The sequence below is a fragment of the Eptesicus fuscus genome, chromosome 6, assembly GCF_027574615.1.
Source record: "Eptesicus fuscus isolate TK198812 chromosome 6, DD_ASM_mEF_20220401, whole genome shotgun sequence".
Lineage (NCBI taxonomy): Eukaryota > Metazoa > Chordata > Mammalia > Chiroptera > Vespertilionidae > Eptesicus > Eptesicus fuscus.
This window is the reverse complement of record NC_072478.1, coordinates 25645729-25662096: the sequence shown is the minus strand read 5'-3', so window position 1 is coordinate 25662096 and position 16368 is coordinate 25645729. Positions and strand designations below refer to the sequence as shown.

Genomic DNA, 16368 nt, shown 5'->3' with positions numbered 1-16368 from the left:
AATGGGCCCATGGTAGGATGGTACTTCCTGGCTTGGAGTTAGGTGGGATTTTGTGACTAGTCCTGATCAGTGGATTCTGAATGGAATAGTTGCCAGTGTGAGACCTTCCAGAGCTTTCTTTCCCTCTGCCCTACCGACAGGTCATGCTTCAGATCACAGTTTCTCCATCTGTGCAGGTCTCAATGTAAGGACAAAACAGAACACCATTCCAAGTCAATGCATTGATGAGAAATGATTGTTATTTTTAATCCACTAAGATTTGGGATTATTTGTTACCGAGGCCCAACTGATCCTCTCCTGACTGATACACCCTGAACATATGTGATTTGTGACCACTTGGGAATCCTGAGTGCTGTGGACCTTTTACAGCGGTACCCCACTCATGGTACTCAGCTGAGGATCAGTCACACAACCTTCAGAATTTCTATCCTGATGGGTGCCTGGGAGGTCGAGATGTGGAAATAGAGTACTCGGTGGACTGCTGCCAGTAGTGAACAAGACTGGCCTCATGAATCTTATATTTTAGTGAGTTGAGTCAGACAAACAGACGTCTGTATGCCAGATAGAGCTAGTGCTCTAGAGAAAAAAATGCAGCAGGATAAGGAGGCTAGAGAGGGTCAGGATGAGGGGGAGTGTTGCTGTCTTACACAGCGTGGTTAGGGAAAGTCCCACTGGGGCAGGGACCTGAGGGAAGGGAGCCACGTAAATATGGGGTATCCTAAAACATGTATGCACACATTAACCGCGGATAGCTCAGTTTTTGAAAATGAAATGTATTTGAATAAACACTGCCTTTATAAATTATTCAGTGTGTGTGTGTATACATTTTGGGGGACACCCTATATTTGGAGAAAGAGCAAATGTGTGAATACGTGGCGAGTTCAGGGAACACTAAGAAGGCCAGCGTGGCTGATGTGGAGGAGAGGGCAGTAACAGCTGCAGGAGAAGGAGTCAGAAAAGGGAGAGGCAGGTTTTGTAGATAAATGTAGGGACGCAGGATTTTATTGGAAGTAAGCTGGGGGGCAGAATTGGAGAGTCTGGGAACAGGCGTGGCATTGTTTATGTTTTTCAAGGGTTCCTCTGGTTCCATTATTGTGTTTTCATGAAGCGTCCTGTACTTGTGGCCATGTTCCAGGTGAGAGACCTGAGGTTCAGAGAGGTTAAGACGTTGCTCAGGTTTACACAGCTGGTGAGCAGCAGGGCAGGGGCTCCCAGTTCGCGTCACCTGACTGCAGAACCTGAGCCCTTGTCCACAGGCTGGGCGTATCCCAGTCCCTTCCTGTTCTCTTTGGCTTTGGAAAACTCATCTAAATTTGGAGCAGCAGGAGTGTCTCCACACTCTAGCCTTCATCACTGTCGACTTCAGCCCCGTCTTTCCCCGATGCGTCCCCTCCGACGTGAGAGCTCGCTTCTCATGTTTGCTGCTCCCACCCACCTATTGTTCATGTTCATGAAGGGGCTCAAGTGCGTGCCCAGGACCAACTGGCCTTTCTGTTCTCTCCTTGGCTTGCAACCAGGGATGCGAACCTGTGTCTGAAACCCACATCGACCCACTTTCTGGGTGATGTCATGCAAAGCCTCTCTTTCTCCTTTTAGATATTGAGAGCAAAGTTATCAAGGATGAATGCGCTGAAGAGAATGTGACCTTTTCCTTGAAAGCCAAAGGGGATGAGATGAAGATTGGCTGTTCCACAATCGAAGAATCTGAATCCACAGGTGCAGGCCTGCTCGTGAGAGTCAAGGAGGGTGGTTTGGGTGCGTTCAGTCAGCAAATATGAATTGATCACCTCCTACGTGCCAAGACCTGTGCCAGGCAGTGAGGGACTCCTGATGGTGGAGTTAGAAATAGTCCGTGGCCTCAAGGAGCTTTCCATCTGCTAGGGAAATCAGACATGAAATAAATACTCTCACAATACTGCAGGATCGAGAGCTTCCCCCTCCAATGCAGCAGCTACTGGCCACATTTGGTCATTGAGCACTTGAAATGTGGTAAAGCTGTAAATGTAAAAGATATACCAATTCCAAAGGCTTGGTGCAAAAAAAATTAAATTAAAAAAAAGGATGTGCAATATCTTATTAATAGTTATTTATACTGATTGCATGTTGAAATGTTATTTTGCATGTGAGTTAAAAATTATTATAGTTCATTTCACCTGTTTTTTCCCTTTTCTAAAATATGGCCACTAGACAATTTAAAATCACACATGTGGCTCCTACTGTCCTTCTAGTGACAGTGTCTAGGCGTTGAGGGCACTACAATCTTTGTCCCAATTATGCAACTCTGCCATCATAGTGCAAAAGCATTCATAGACAATACGTCAATACGTAAAGGAATGCGTGTGGCTATGTTGCAATACAACTTTTATTTAGGAAAAACAAACAAACAAAAAAAAACCCCCAAGCAATGGCTTGATTGGCTTGTTGGCCATTGTCAGCCACCCCCTCATCTATGTGCTCTCTGAAGGGCATGGGGGCAGGCTTAGGACACATCCTGGAGACCATCAACATTGAGACCTCCCAAGAGACTGAATGAGAATAACCAAAAACATGGGAGGGACGTTAGTTCCCACTGCGGAGTCACACCGTCCCTTAAAAGTACAAATTCAAATTTACTTTGTGAAGGTTGCCCAGATTTCTCCAGGTGATGGCACCTCGGGATTTTCTTTTTGTGGTTCTGCTGAGAGTCACCGGGAAATCCACTGGTGTGTCAATCCTCAGAGCAGGCCAGTAACGGTGCAGAGATGTACAGGGTACGAAAGCATACATGTGTTTGCATGTGTTGGGCCATCTGTGATACCTACTGAGCAAATGATTCCTTTTTATTTATTTATTCATTTTTTTGCCCTTGGGGGACTTGCAGGAACCACTGGGGTGGCTTTTGTCTCCTTTGCGGGTATGGAGTCTGTGCTCGATGAGAGCTTCTTCCAAGACTCTCAGACACCCTTGACCAACTCCAAGAGGAAGTTGAAGATGAATTCTCGCATCATTGGGGGCGTCATGACGGGGGAGAAGAAAGATGGGTTCTCTGAGCCAGTCATCTACACCCTGGAGAACATCGAGGTTTGTGAAGAGGTCCTCACTGGGCCCCCACCTGCCGATGGACAGGCTTGACTCTCATTTCTCATAGGAGCCCAATGACTAGCAACGCGAGCCCATTCTAAAAGAATGAGCTCTTCTACTTTTTTAAAAAATATATATATTTTATTGATTTTTTTTTTTACAGAGAGGAAGGGAGAGGGATAGAGAGTTAGAAACATCGATGAGAGAGAAACATCGATCAACTGCCTCCTGCACACCCCCTACTGGGGATGTGCCCGTAACCAAGGTACATGCCCTTGACCGGAATCGAACCTGGGACCCCTCAGTCTGCAGGCTGACGCTCTATCCACTGAGCCAAACCGGTTAGGGCTCTTCTACTTTTTTTTTTTTTTTCTAAATCTTCACCCGAGGATTTTAGAGAAAGAGGAAGGGGGAGAAAGAGAGAATGAGAGAGAGAGAGAGATATCAAGGTGAGAGAGGAACATCAATCAGTTGCCTCCTATAACATGTCCCAACCAGAGATCAAATCCAAAACCTAGGTATGTGCCCCGACCAGGAATCGAACCCGAAACCTTTTGGTGTGCAGGACGATGCTCCAATCAACCGAGCCGACTGGCCAGGGCCGAGCTCTTCTCTTTCTATGAGGTGTTCTTCTGTTCCTCAACCAGTAAGATTTAGTTTAGATGATGTAGCGTTGATGCAGGAACGTACATGTGGACTCTATTTACATTACCTATGACCAAGCCAGTGGTAGAGACAGGTCTGGCATCCAAGACATTTCTTTTCATCACTGCACATGGAAATATCAGCATTTCCCTCCATTCCCTACAGAACATCCCTGCATCTTCTTGCCCCCAATGACTCTTAAGTGATCACATTGAATCTATTCAAGAGGGGCTCTCAGGTGACCAAGAGCCTTTGCATTTTCAGCCGAAGCAGAAGTCTGAGAGGCCCATCTGTGTTTCCTGGAGCACAGACGTGGGGAGCGGCAGGTGGACACCATCTGGCTGTGTGGTCCTGGAAGCCTCCGAGATGTATACTGTCTGCAGCTGCAATCGACTGGCGAACCTGGCCATCATCATGGCTTCCGGGGAGCTCACGGTCAGTGCTGACACCCTGTGCCCTGGTTCCCCACTCCTGATTGGGAGAAATTGACTCAACATCTGAGTGTGCCCCTCATGGTGTGTGTTATGTGAGTGAGCCATGGGGACAGAGGGAATTCGTGGTCTGCTTGGGAAGCCAGGACACTCATATATCAAATGAGAAATGACCCTAAATAGGTGCAGACCCAATACCAATCACAGCTTCCATTTAATGAGCACCTACTATGTACTGGACCCTTTATTTTAACTTGTTAGTTTTAGACCCATGTTATAGGATGGGAGACTGAGGCTCAGCAGTCTGCCTAGTCATGAAGCTTGTAATTGGTGGAGATGGGATTTGAACTCGGGACAATCTGGATCCAGAGGTCTCTTTCCACTAAATTATGCAAATGGTGCAAGAGGCTGTGGGAATTCAGGTGTATCAGTGAGAGCTGGTGATAGATCAGGAAGGAAATAGAGTATGAAATGAGACTTGGTGAGCGGGGATATTTGATACAGAGGCACGACAGCCTCCTTAGTGCCGGGGTGAGTATCCTTGCCTATCATGCCAGATCTGAGGTTCAGTTTTCTGCCAGGAGGGCCCTGAATGCTATTTAGAGAAACACAATGCGCAGGATGTAAGAAAATCAGATCCCAAGCATGACAGACCTAGTTTTACGTCCTACCTCTTTCACATCCTGGCTGTGTTTCCTTGCGCAAATCACTTAGCCTCTCTGAGCCTGAACCCAGTTCTTTCACCTCAAAATTGAGAATAAGAAAAAAAATGACGACAACTAACACTTCCACAGCACGTCATATGCTTGTGGCACAGTTGTGAGTAATTTCAGTATTTTCATTGAATGCTCCTAAAATCTTAAAACAATCCTATAAGGTAGTTACTACTGGTATCCCCTTTAGAACAGATGAAGAAACGAAGGCACAGAGCAATTAAGTGTCTTGTTCGTGCTCATACAACTAGAAACCAGCAGAACTGTAGACGTTTTCTTAGCTACGGGGTCACCACGTTGTCGAGAGGAGCTCATGAGATGGTGCCTGGCACACCTTTACATATCTTTGATACACAGAGGACACTCGAATAAGTTTAAAATTCATTTAAAATGATTGATGAATAATGGTTTATGGGAAGGACTCAGCTTGTCATCTCCACTCCCGGAAGCTGGCGTCTCTGAACACGTATGTGTCAGTCCTGGTTCAGTGCAGGGAACAGAACTGCTCTAGATGTTTCAATCAGGAGGGGACTGAACACAGGGAACTGGGTGCTCCCAGGAAGGGATGGAGCAGTTGAAGTCAGGGAGCTGCCACTTGAGAGCAAGAACTTGGGCCTGTTGATCCCCAGATTTTGGCTTCAGGATCACCCCTCTGCCGCTGCAATCGGAAGATAAAAATTGCTGCTGTCAGGCCACTCCCCACCTATTAGAATTAAAAACTGGACCGTTGGAATGTGGTGTCCAGCCACAGCTCACGCCTGACTGCAGAAAGCTGGTCTCTGTCTTCCCACACTTCCATGCATGCATCACCTGGGAGAACCTGAAGGACATCCAGGACCTTAGCCCCAAGAGATTCTGGGAAGTGTAGTGTGTAGACATCCTGCCGTAGTAATATGTGGGGTGGGGAATGGGTCAGGGGTGGGAATGGTGCTGACGGATGCTTATAGATGCCAAAGAATGGTGATGGGCAATATCTCGTTTACGCTAATGTCAGAGGAAGAAAAGTTCCCCAAGCTCTTTCTGTCCAAGTCAGGGGTCTGCGTCGTTCTGTTTCCTGCCCAGGAGAATGTTTTTCTCTGTCTGAGTGGAGTATCTTTTTCCTGACAGATGGATTTCTCCTTGTACGTCATTAGCTACGTGGGCATGATCATCTCCCTGGTGTGCCTCATCTTGGCCATCGCCACGTTCCTGCTATGTCGTGCCATTCGCAACCGCAACACCTACCTCCACCTGCACCTCTGCGTGTGCCTCTTCTTGGCCAAGTTTCTCTTCCTCACCGGTGTAGACAAGACCGACAACCAGGTCTCACATCCCTCAGGCTAGGCCCCCATCCAGCCCCATGGTCTCCACTTCTGCCTCTGCTCAGCCCTACCCAACTCCCTCTATAGTAGTTCCCACCTCAGGACCTTTGCACATGCTATGCCCTCTTCAGAGTACTCACCCTCCAGTACCTCCTCTGGTTGACTCCTTCTTATAATTGGTCTCAGTTTAAAATCATCTCCCTGGTCATATTATATATTGTGGCGGTCCCTCCTCTTACTCTTTAAACCATTGGTTCTCGCCTGGGATGATTCTGCGCCCCCTGGGGGACACTTAGCACTCACTATCTAGAGACATTATTGGCTGTCACCACTGGGAGAGGGTACTGCTGGCATGTCGTGGGTGGAGGCCAGGGATGCTGCAACACACAGGACAGCACCCCCCAAGGCAGAAAATAACCGGCAATCGCGTTACAGCCGTCAATACGGCTACAGCGGAGACACTCAGCTTACCACTCCATGTTGCATTCCTTCCCAGCACTTACTTGAAGCCATATTGATTCTTTATTGTTTTACTGTGTATCTGCTTTTGCCAGTAGACTGTGTGCCCTGTGAGAGCAAGAACTTGGGTTCGTTGACCCCCAGACCTGTGCCCGAAACAAAGGAGGCTCTCGGAGTTTCCCCCGAGCAGCACTCTTGACATTTGGGGCGGGTGACCATGCTTTGTGCAGAGCGCCCCCTCTCCCTGCGGGATGCTTGGCTTCCCAGTCCCTTTGGGAACGAAATGCTGGTAGTTGCACCCCACTCCCATCATAGGCCAGCATTGGGCAAGCTTCTATAAAGACCCAGATAGGATACAGTCGGCTGTACGGATCCTACGATTTCTGCTGCAACTACTCACATCTGCTGCTTTAGTCTGAAAACAGCCCTAGAGGATACATAAATGGGCGTGGCTGTGTGCCCTGGAACGTTACTTATAAAACAGGCAGCCGGTCCAGCGGCTGTAGTTTGTGAGCCTCCCGCCCCCATATCTTCAGTCATCTCCTAAAGTAGGGTGATCCTCTACCCGTTTTTACCCCAAATGCTCCCAGTGTTAGCATCGATAGTCACATGTCCTGGGAAAACTCAGCCCCAGGCAAACCAGGACGATCGGTCACCCCACCACGCCCGTGATGGAGACTCTCTCATAAATATTTGTGGAAGGAAGGAAGGAAGGAAGAAAGGAAGGAAGGAAGGAAGGAAGGGAGGGAGGAGCCAGTGAATGGGCTGTGTTTGGGGAATGCCCATCAAAGTATCCCTCTCCTGCCCTCTTCCTCTGAACCTGCCCCTTGGGAGGGGGTGGGGAGTGCTGAGTGCACGCGCTTCTCCTCTCAGATAGGCTGCTCCATCATCGCGGGCTTGCTGCACTACCTCTTCCTCGCCTGCTTCTTCTGGATGCTGGTGGAGGCCGTGATGCTCTTCCTCATGGTCAGGAACCTGAAGGTGGTGAACTACTTCAACTCCCGCAACGTCAAGATGTGGTATCTCTGTGCCTTCGGCTACGGGCTCCCGGGGCTGGTGGTGGCTGTCTCGGTCGGCGTGCAGCCGCAGGGCTACGGGATGCATAATCGGTAAGTGACATCCCCTCCCTCCCTGAAGACCCTGCTGCCAGGGTTCGTGGTGATCATGACATGGACCACGGAAGAGCAATGACATTATCAGGAGCGTGGCTACGGGTCAGTGAGCTTTTTGTATGCTCTCGGCCGCACAGGTTGCTCATGCGCAGAGCCAGGAGCTCCTGTTTGCCCTGGAGTCTAGGTAAATGGTGGCGATGTAAACAGTGACCTTGACTGTATGTTTTTTAATTGATTTTAGAGAGAAAGGAAGAGGGCGGGAGAGGGAAACATTGACGTGAGAGAGAGATAGCAATCAGTTGCCTCCCATACACACCCCGACCAGGGATGGAACCCGCAACCTAGGTATGTGCCCTGACCTGGAATCGAACCTGCAGCCTTTTGGTGTGTGGGACGATGCTCCAACCAACTGAGCTACCCGGTCAGGGCGTGGTTGCACAGTTTTCAAATCATGGACTCTGGAGTCCACCTTCTTGGGTTTGAGTCTTGGCTCCACTCCCTCCTAGCGGTGCTTCCCTGTCCTGACCCGTACAGTGGGGGCGAATCGCCGTATGACATCAGGGTGCTGTTGTGAGGGTTAAACGAGTTGTTATCTGCAACACAGCTAAAGCAGGGGCTGGCACAGAGCCAGGCATTATTCATGTCGCGGTTAGCATCACTGTTACGCTATTGTCTGTCCTAAGTGGGGTGTGTTTACCACGTTTCTCTGCGAGATCATTTTAGGCAGTATGCAGGTACGTGCTCATTTTAAAAAGTATTTATTTTGTAGGTAAGTAGAAAAAAATGGCCAGAATACCAAACTCATGATTTCACATACACGGTTTATGTAAGTAAAACACGGAGTCCACTTTGAGGACAAAATCCGGTGACTTCTAGGACAAGGAGGAGGTGGACAGGGCAGAGACGGTAACTCGCCGTGTTATTTCCTTAGTTCTCTAAGGCCCTGAAGGAGTGCTGCTACTTCATTTTACAGACGAGGAAACCGGCTCAGAAAACCTTTCTCCCTGGGACAGTGAGAGGGGGCATGTGAGGACCTGGATCTGGGTCTTTCCAGTCCCGGGGTCTCTGCTTATCACGCCGTGCTGTAGGCACGCTGCTGAGCCGTGTTTGGGGGTGTTCAGTGATCCGGGTTTCCCCCCCTGCCTGATGATGGTTTCTGCTTCAGGTGAGGTCGTAGGATAAGAGGCGAGGAAAAGGAACTCACACTCAGTGAGCACCCATCATACCCTAAACCCCATAAGCTTTTCAACCCCATTATCGCTGGTGCTTCCCAACAAACATCCCGTGTTAAATGGAAGCGTCTCCATCATGCACAGGAGACATCGTACCCTGGGCCAGTGGAGCGCACAACCTGTGCTGCTGTGCATGGCAGCCCGAGACCAAACGAACGTGGAGTGATAGCTTAATAAGTGGTGGCTGCGGAGGAAATCGAGGCTCAGGACAGTTGCAGAAATTGCCCGGGTCACATAACTAGGAAGTGTCCACGCTGAGTTCAGGCCTGACTGTCCTGTTAGGAGATGGTGACCATGCTAGGCTGCCACGAGGAAGTGCCACCTGCTGGTGCAGGTAGGATAAGCCCCGGCACAGACCAGAGGCTGATGGCATCTGAGAGCTGGAAAGTCCAGGGAAGGCTTCCTGGAGGAGGCAGGAGCTGGGTCTTCAAAGCTCTGCTGGAAGGTACACAGCCAAGAGGAAAGGGGTAGCAGCGTGGATGAGGATGAAAGTTTGCCCACGGGGAGAGCTTGAGGTGTGTTCGAAGAACAGATGGACTGGGCTGGGAGAAGGCTGGGGGAGACTGGGGTGGGCATGGAATTTGGACAACACCTGTAGGTGGTCTGGGAAAGTTTTGGGAAGGAAGGCATCATTGACAAGGATTTGAGATGATTTCAGGAAGCACTAGGAAGGGGGTGGGGAAGTGAGACAGGGAGGAGCAGGAACGCACACAGAGTGGATTCAGGAGCAGGTCCTGCTGGGGGTCACCGGGTTTAATACCAAAGGTACCAAGGGGAGACCGTGCAGGGTGTGCACCACCGTTATGCCACCCAAGGGGGAGGGAGCCGGCACATTTACCCGCCAGCTCCCTTCCATCAGCCCTTGGTTGGGGGCTGCTCCTAGAACAGTCTCCAGCGCTTTTAGTCTGATGCCCTGAGGCCGGCAGGCAGAGAAGCAGAGTCCACAGGGACATAGCCAGTATTTGCGTAAGTGGTAATAGCTGAGGGACATAGCCAGAATTTGCGTAAGTGGTCGGTCCTGACCGGGTGTGGACAGCCTCGTCTCAGGTTGCAAACATTTTCCTGCCTTTATTACTCTGCTGCTGGAGACTCAGTGCCAGGAGAGACCTTTTGGTTGTCAAACTTGACTACCAGAGCGGTAGAGTTCTATTGTTTGAGGAGACCAAGTTCAGAGCCATAGAAAACCTGCCCTCGGACCAAGTCCCTGTGTCCTATGACTAGGTTGACGTTTTGTTAAGATTCCTATGACCACATAACCCTTTTTTTAGTTCCCTGCTTTTGCTTACTTTACAACCATGAAGGCTAAGAATATGAAGTCAAGAAAAAGCAGACCGGGACAAACACCACACCTTGTTTTTCTCATATAGATGGGTATTCTGTGTTTGTTTGTTTTTTGTTTTGTTTTTCATAAGAGCAGGAGAGAGCAAGCATATTCCCTTCCTCCACTATTTAAGTGCAATTCTCACTGGAATCTCCAAGAAGGACATTAAAAAACTCAGCCAGAATCAAATAAAACTATGCACAGTTTTTACATAGAGATAATAATTTTGAATGATGGATGTTTTTGTTCCAGAAAGAATCTGTCCATCTCCTCATAGCCCAGGCCATTCTAGCTTGAAAACCTTAATTCCTAAGCACAGATACACATTTCCAAAAGATCTTCTGTCACAGTGTCTACTATGGATCCCTTCGTAAATGCGCTTACAAAGAGCAGCATAACCCGCCACTGAAAGCCAAGCGATTCCTCTGTATAAAGACTCAACAGAGAGGAATAAGCAGTGACCACTGAAAACGGAAAGGTTCCGGATCTTTGCATGACCTCTAACGGTCCACACCGCTGTCCGTTCACTGCCCGCAATGATACAGTGACTAGTTCATGGCAGGAAAAGCCATACAACTATTTAGTAAAGCAAACCTTGCATTCATCAAAAGCTGTTTGGCACTCCCCAGGCTTTCTGGGAAGAGTTAGCTTTGCCGAGCACAGGGAGATGAAAGAACAAAGGAGACTGCTCGTCCCCACTTTGTCCAAGACTCACTCCCGTCTACCACCGAAACTGCTAAGGATGCAACAGTGTCACATCCCCCAATCTCTCTGTAGAGTTTCAAAAAGAAAGATAAACTCAATTGAATGACTATGTTTGTGCTATTGCTAGGGGAAAAGGAAGACAGGCGAATCACTGCTAATTGACCATTCAGAGGAAATCATAAAACAATTATAGCTACTATGGAGTAATTCAGGAGATTGAAGGAAGTGATTAAAAGGGCTTTATCTAATAGAAGTCTATTATAAACTGTGATTCCCTAATTACCTGTCATACCCCATATGGATCACTGTGAACAAAATGGAATGTTCTCTTACAGCTAATACACCCCCAAGTCACCTGAAAGTCTAATATTTTCCAGTGGTAACAGCAATCAGTTGCCTAAATAGGCCAGCTTTCCCTGGATTCCAGGAACTAGACTGCCCATCCTTACAGCACAGGATGTAATCCGACATACACATGTGGTATACGCACTGGAAGTGGGTGGTTTTTGGAAATCCAACAAACATCTGGAGTAGAACGTCAGTATGTTTCTGGAGAATGTGTCGATGTCATTTGTAAACCAGAATAGTATGCTCTCATGTAACGCCTGGTTTATGTTTTGACTGTGGAGGTGCATGTTTAATAAAGGCAGCATATAGATAAAAGATTTCTATATACTGTGAAATGATCACCACAGTAATCTAGCTAACACCCATCCCCTCACCTAGATACACACTTTTTACTTGTGAGAACTTGCCTTTTTTTTACGTTCACATGTACTCTTCTAGCAACTTTAAAATAGACAACATTATGAACTAGAGTCACCATGCTATACACTACACCCCCAGGACTAGTTAATTTTATAACTGACAGCTTGCATCTTTTTACCTCCTTCACCCATTTCTCCCACCCCCACCCCCACATCGCAACCACCTATCTGTTCTCTGTATCTGTGAGCTTGTTTTTCCCCCCTTAAGATTCCACATATAAGTGACGTCATTCACCTTTCTCTGTCTGACTTATCTCGCTTAGTATCATGCCCTCAGGTTTCATCTGTGTTGCTGCAAATGGCAAGATCCTTTCTTTCAACAAATAGTTATGGAATGCCATGTCCATAGCAGTTCTGGGTATTCAGAGATGGACAGACATTCAAGGTCTAAATTCTCAAGCAGCTCATAATTTAGTAGGGGAAGACGGGCAATTGGCCAGTCAACAAGCTGAACACGATATTTATGATCCAAATAGACGCCATAAAAAAAGGCAGCAAGCTTTGCCAGAGCGGGACCAGGAGTAGGGACAGGATACTTAGTAAAGAACAGTCAGGAGTGGCTTCTCCGAGGAGGTGATGTTTGAGCTGACATTTGAATGATAAGGTGCGCCATGGAGAGTCCTGAAAAGAGGGAAAAGGGATTAAAAAGTTCTGCATTGAGAATGGCCTCTCCCCACGGCACGAAGTGAGCGTTTCAGGAGCACTTACTCGGGAAGGAGGTCAGATAGAGGACTTGCTAGAGTCCAAAGAAAACTGAAATGCCACCTGCCCCATCATGAGATTTTTTTAAAATCTCCAGCTCATCTCCCAATTTTCTGCACTTGGCTGGAGTAATTAACTTGAAGGTCAAGACTGAGGCAAGCACTGACTCCTCCTGTTTCTCTCCGTAGCTGCTGGTTGAATACCGAGACAGGGTTTATCTGGAGTTTCCTGGGGCCAGTTTGCACAATCATACTGGTAAGCAAATTGCTTGGTGCTGTGGGCTCTGGAGGAGGGACCTGAACCAGGAGAGCAGGGAGTGCCAGCGGGAGTTGCAGAGCCAAGGTCACGTATTCCTCTCAAATGTTCTCCCTTCTGATCCTTGATTCTTGAGATTTCCAAGTTGGAATGTAATATCTTCGACTTGTGATTTTTTTTTTTAATGCAGCATGCTAATCCCCTGGGAGGGATCACAATCTTCTTTGTCCTTTGCGTTTCAGCAAAATGTGTCTATTAATCTCTTCTGAGCACAGATGTTGAATGAAGGAAAAGGTAGAGGGTTTTTCTCAGCTTTATTGAAGTATAATTGGCATAAAAATTATAAGTTTATGGTGAACATCTTGAAACTTTGACTTACCTATGTCTTGTAAAATGATCACCACCATCAAGGTAATTAACACTTCTATCACCTCACATAGTTACCATTTTTTCCTTTTTTTAAGTTAAATTTATTGCCATAACATTGGTTGTGCTGTATATACATTTCAGGTGTATTTTTATAACATGACATTGGTGTACTCTATTGCATGCCCACAAAAGTCTAGTGTCTTTTCATTACGGTGTATTTGTTCCTCTTTACCCAATTTGCCCTCCCTCCCACCCTTCTTACCCTCTGGTAACTACCATTCTAGAGTTTTGTTTTGTTTTGTTTTGTTTTATATTCTACCTATGAGTGAAATCATAGGCATTTGTCCTTTTCCGTGTGACTTATTTCATTAGCCTAATAACCCTAAAGATCTATCCATGTTGTTGAAAATAGCAGGTAAGAACATTTAAGACCTACCCTTTCAGTAAATTTTAGGAATATAACAAGATATTGTTAACTACAGTCACCATGCTGTAGATTAGATCTGGGGAAATCCTCACCTTGCATCAGTGAAACTTTGTAACCTTAGCCCAACCTTCCATCCTCCCCCCAATTTCCTTCCCCACATCCCTAGCAATCCGGGCATCCTGAGGGAGGTTGAGCAACAACCATCTCTCGCCTCCTTGACGCCAACCCAGATTCCACAGTCTTGGGAGATGATCTTTGTCACTCCTGGTGGCTTGTTTCTTTGTGTCACTTGTCATTGTTAGTTATGAGCTCATATGTGACCAATCTAAATCTTGGGAATTCTTGTAGCTGTATTCCTCCAGAGGGTTTTGCTCTGACCCCTATGAGATTTTCCAGGGTCATGTTATTCCTCTTCTAGAACTGCCAGAACAAAAGATCACAAACTGGGTAGCTTAGAACAGCGGGATTTTGTTGTCTCAGTGCTGGAGGCAGGCTAGATCTCTGAAATCAAGGCGTTGGCTGGCCAAGCTCCCTCTGAAGGCCTTGGGGAAGGATCTGTTCCAGTTTTCTCACCAACTACGGGTAGCCCCAGGCTTTTCTTCGCCTGAAGATGCCTGTCTGCTTCCTATGTCCTCACATCGTCATCCCGCTGTGCATGCCTGCCTCTTTGGGGCTGATCGCCTCTTCTTACAAGGATACCAGTCATATTGGATCAGGGCCCACTCCACTGACCCCGTTTTAATGGGATCACCTCGGCAAAGACCAGATCTCCAAATAAGATCCGAGGTGCTGGGGATTAGGGCTTCAACCTATCTTTTGGGGGTGGGGTACAGTTCAACCCATAACAGGGCACCTGTCTTGAGTCTAACTTCCCGGATGCATCGAGTGGAAATACACAAAGATCACCCAGATGAGAACAGCAAAGGCTATGTATCCAGAGATTGCTACAGGAAGGGAGTCAGATCATCAATTTGTTAGTTCCAAAAGCAGGCCGAGGAGGGAAAGCTTGATAGAGGTGAAAAGCCTCAGGTGTGCCCTGATCAGAGGCTGTGAGCAGGGGGATCCTATAGGTGGGCTACGGCACACACTGGCTTTCTACTTTTGGTCCTAAGCTGGAATCAAGGGCAGAAATTAGGGAGGCTGCCAATTATTACCCGAGTCCTGGTTGATTTGAGTCAGTGGCTACTGCACTTATGGTTGGGCTTCTTGGAGTGGTTACCGAAGACGGGGTCAGCGTTCCATTTTGAAAGATGGTTTGGCCATGGTCTGTTTTACCAACCAACATTAAATGTAGACTGTGACGAAAAACGAAAAGCATTTATTTGAGCAAAAGGAGCTGCAGCCCTGGAGCCACGGATTATTTAGATATCAGCCTAAATTGGGAGAACAAAGAGAGGCAGGGTCTATACAGACAAAAACCCCAAAGCGGAAGTCTTTCCAGGCTTGGTTAGTTTCAATTCCAAGGGAGGAGGTGAAACTAGGAGTTTCCCTATGTTGTTCCAGGATGTTTATGGCTGGGCCTTGAGCTGAGTTTAGCAACAGGTTAGCAACTTCATAGCAGCTCTGAGAACCGAGGCACAAGTTGTACAGAGGCCCCACTTCCCTCGTAGCCTCCTGGATCTATTTTTAAGTTTCTCTCTTAGTAATGCTTGTTCCATTTTATTTTTTTTTCTCTTAACAGTTTGTGTATCTAACCCCTCAGTCCCTTTTGCTTGACTTTGTAGATCAATTCCATCCTCCTGACTTGGACTTTGTGGATCCTGAAGCAGAAACTTTCCAGTGTCAATGCTGAAGTCTCGACACTCAAAGACACCAGGTGAGGTCCCTTCTTCCTCTCTCTCTCCTTTCCCAGTCTTCCTTCTTTCTTTCCACAAATGAGTACCTTTTCCTGGTCTTCTTCCCAAGACAGAATAGCGTAGTGTCTAGATTTGGGGCTCAAACCCAGCTCACCCGCTTACAAGCTACGTGACCTTAGGCAAGTTACATAACCTCTCTGAAACTCAGTTTCTTCATCTGTAGAATGGGGATATTGATGTTGCACACTTTATGTGGCTTATGAAGCACTTAGCACAGTTGTTGCTCTTGAAAATGGATTCTTGTGGTGTCATGAGAAAGGAATTTCAAAGGGCATCTGTGTGGGAGAAGTTTAAATGTAGTGGCAAGATTTATTGGGGTGAAGGAAAATAATATGTCTGCTGTTCGGTTGTTTGGTCGATTTGCATATTACGCTTTTATTATTGTAGATATGAGCAAGAGTGCTTTCAAACTATCCAACCTACTTCCTGGGTTTTTCTGGGCTTGTACTGGGCCCTCCCCCGAATCAATCCCTTCTGTGGGCCTTCCAGGGCTCCGTGCCCTCATCCAGTCTGATTCTTTTCCCAGTCTTGGTACCTCCCCGCTGTGGTTGCCATCTATGGCTCATGCCTCAAGGTAGAAAGATCTCCCCCCCGTGCCATCTTGGCTTCTACTGTGCACGTGCCTAGTAAAGGAGTTTGCTCCTGCTCCCCGCGATAATCCCGGTCCCTGGCCGCTCGTTCCCGTTCCCCGGGGAGATGCTTTCTGCATCCTCCGGGGATTAAGTCCCAGGGTGGAGGGTGTGGTGGTCCCCTGGGAGCTGTGAATGCTGTAACTTCCTAGTGAAGCTGGCTTAATATCCAGTTCAGCTCCCTGGCTTGTTAAGCTTCATGTTTGATTCCCTTTGTTCCCTTCCTTTATTAATACTAACTAGCTACCGATGCTAACAGGTTACCAGGAAAAGTGTTTCATATATTGAACATAGGTTGACACATTTTCTAATTACTTTGGGCATACTTATATGTGCATATTTGAAAAAACAGAATGGTATTTTATTTGTATTACCAGTTTTCTC

General features: G+C 47.3%; 1 protein-coding gene across 1 annotated transcript in view; it reads left to right on the top strand.

Annotated features, from left to right (window-relative positions):
• ADGRE1 (adhesion G protein-coupled receptor E1) overlaps positions 1-16368 on the top strand; it is a 53981-nt gene that overhangs the window by 28147 nt on the left and 9466 nt on the right. The window contains exons 13-19 of the mRNA XM_054718354.1: positions 1597-1716; positions 2861-3060; positions 3970-4140; positions 5957-6151; positions 7483-7718; positions 12637-12703; positions 15224-15315. Coding sequence (XP_054574329.1) covers positions 1597-1716; positions 2861-3060; positions 3970-4140; positions 5957-6151; positions 7483-7718; positions 12637-12703; positions 15224-15315 — 1081 coding nt within the window. The remainder of the gene's footprint in view (positions 1-1596; positions 1717-2860; positions 3061-3969; positions 4141-5956; positions 6152-7482; positions 7719-12636; positions 12704-15223; positions 15316-16368) is intronic.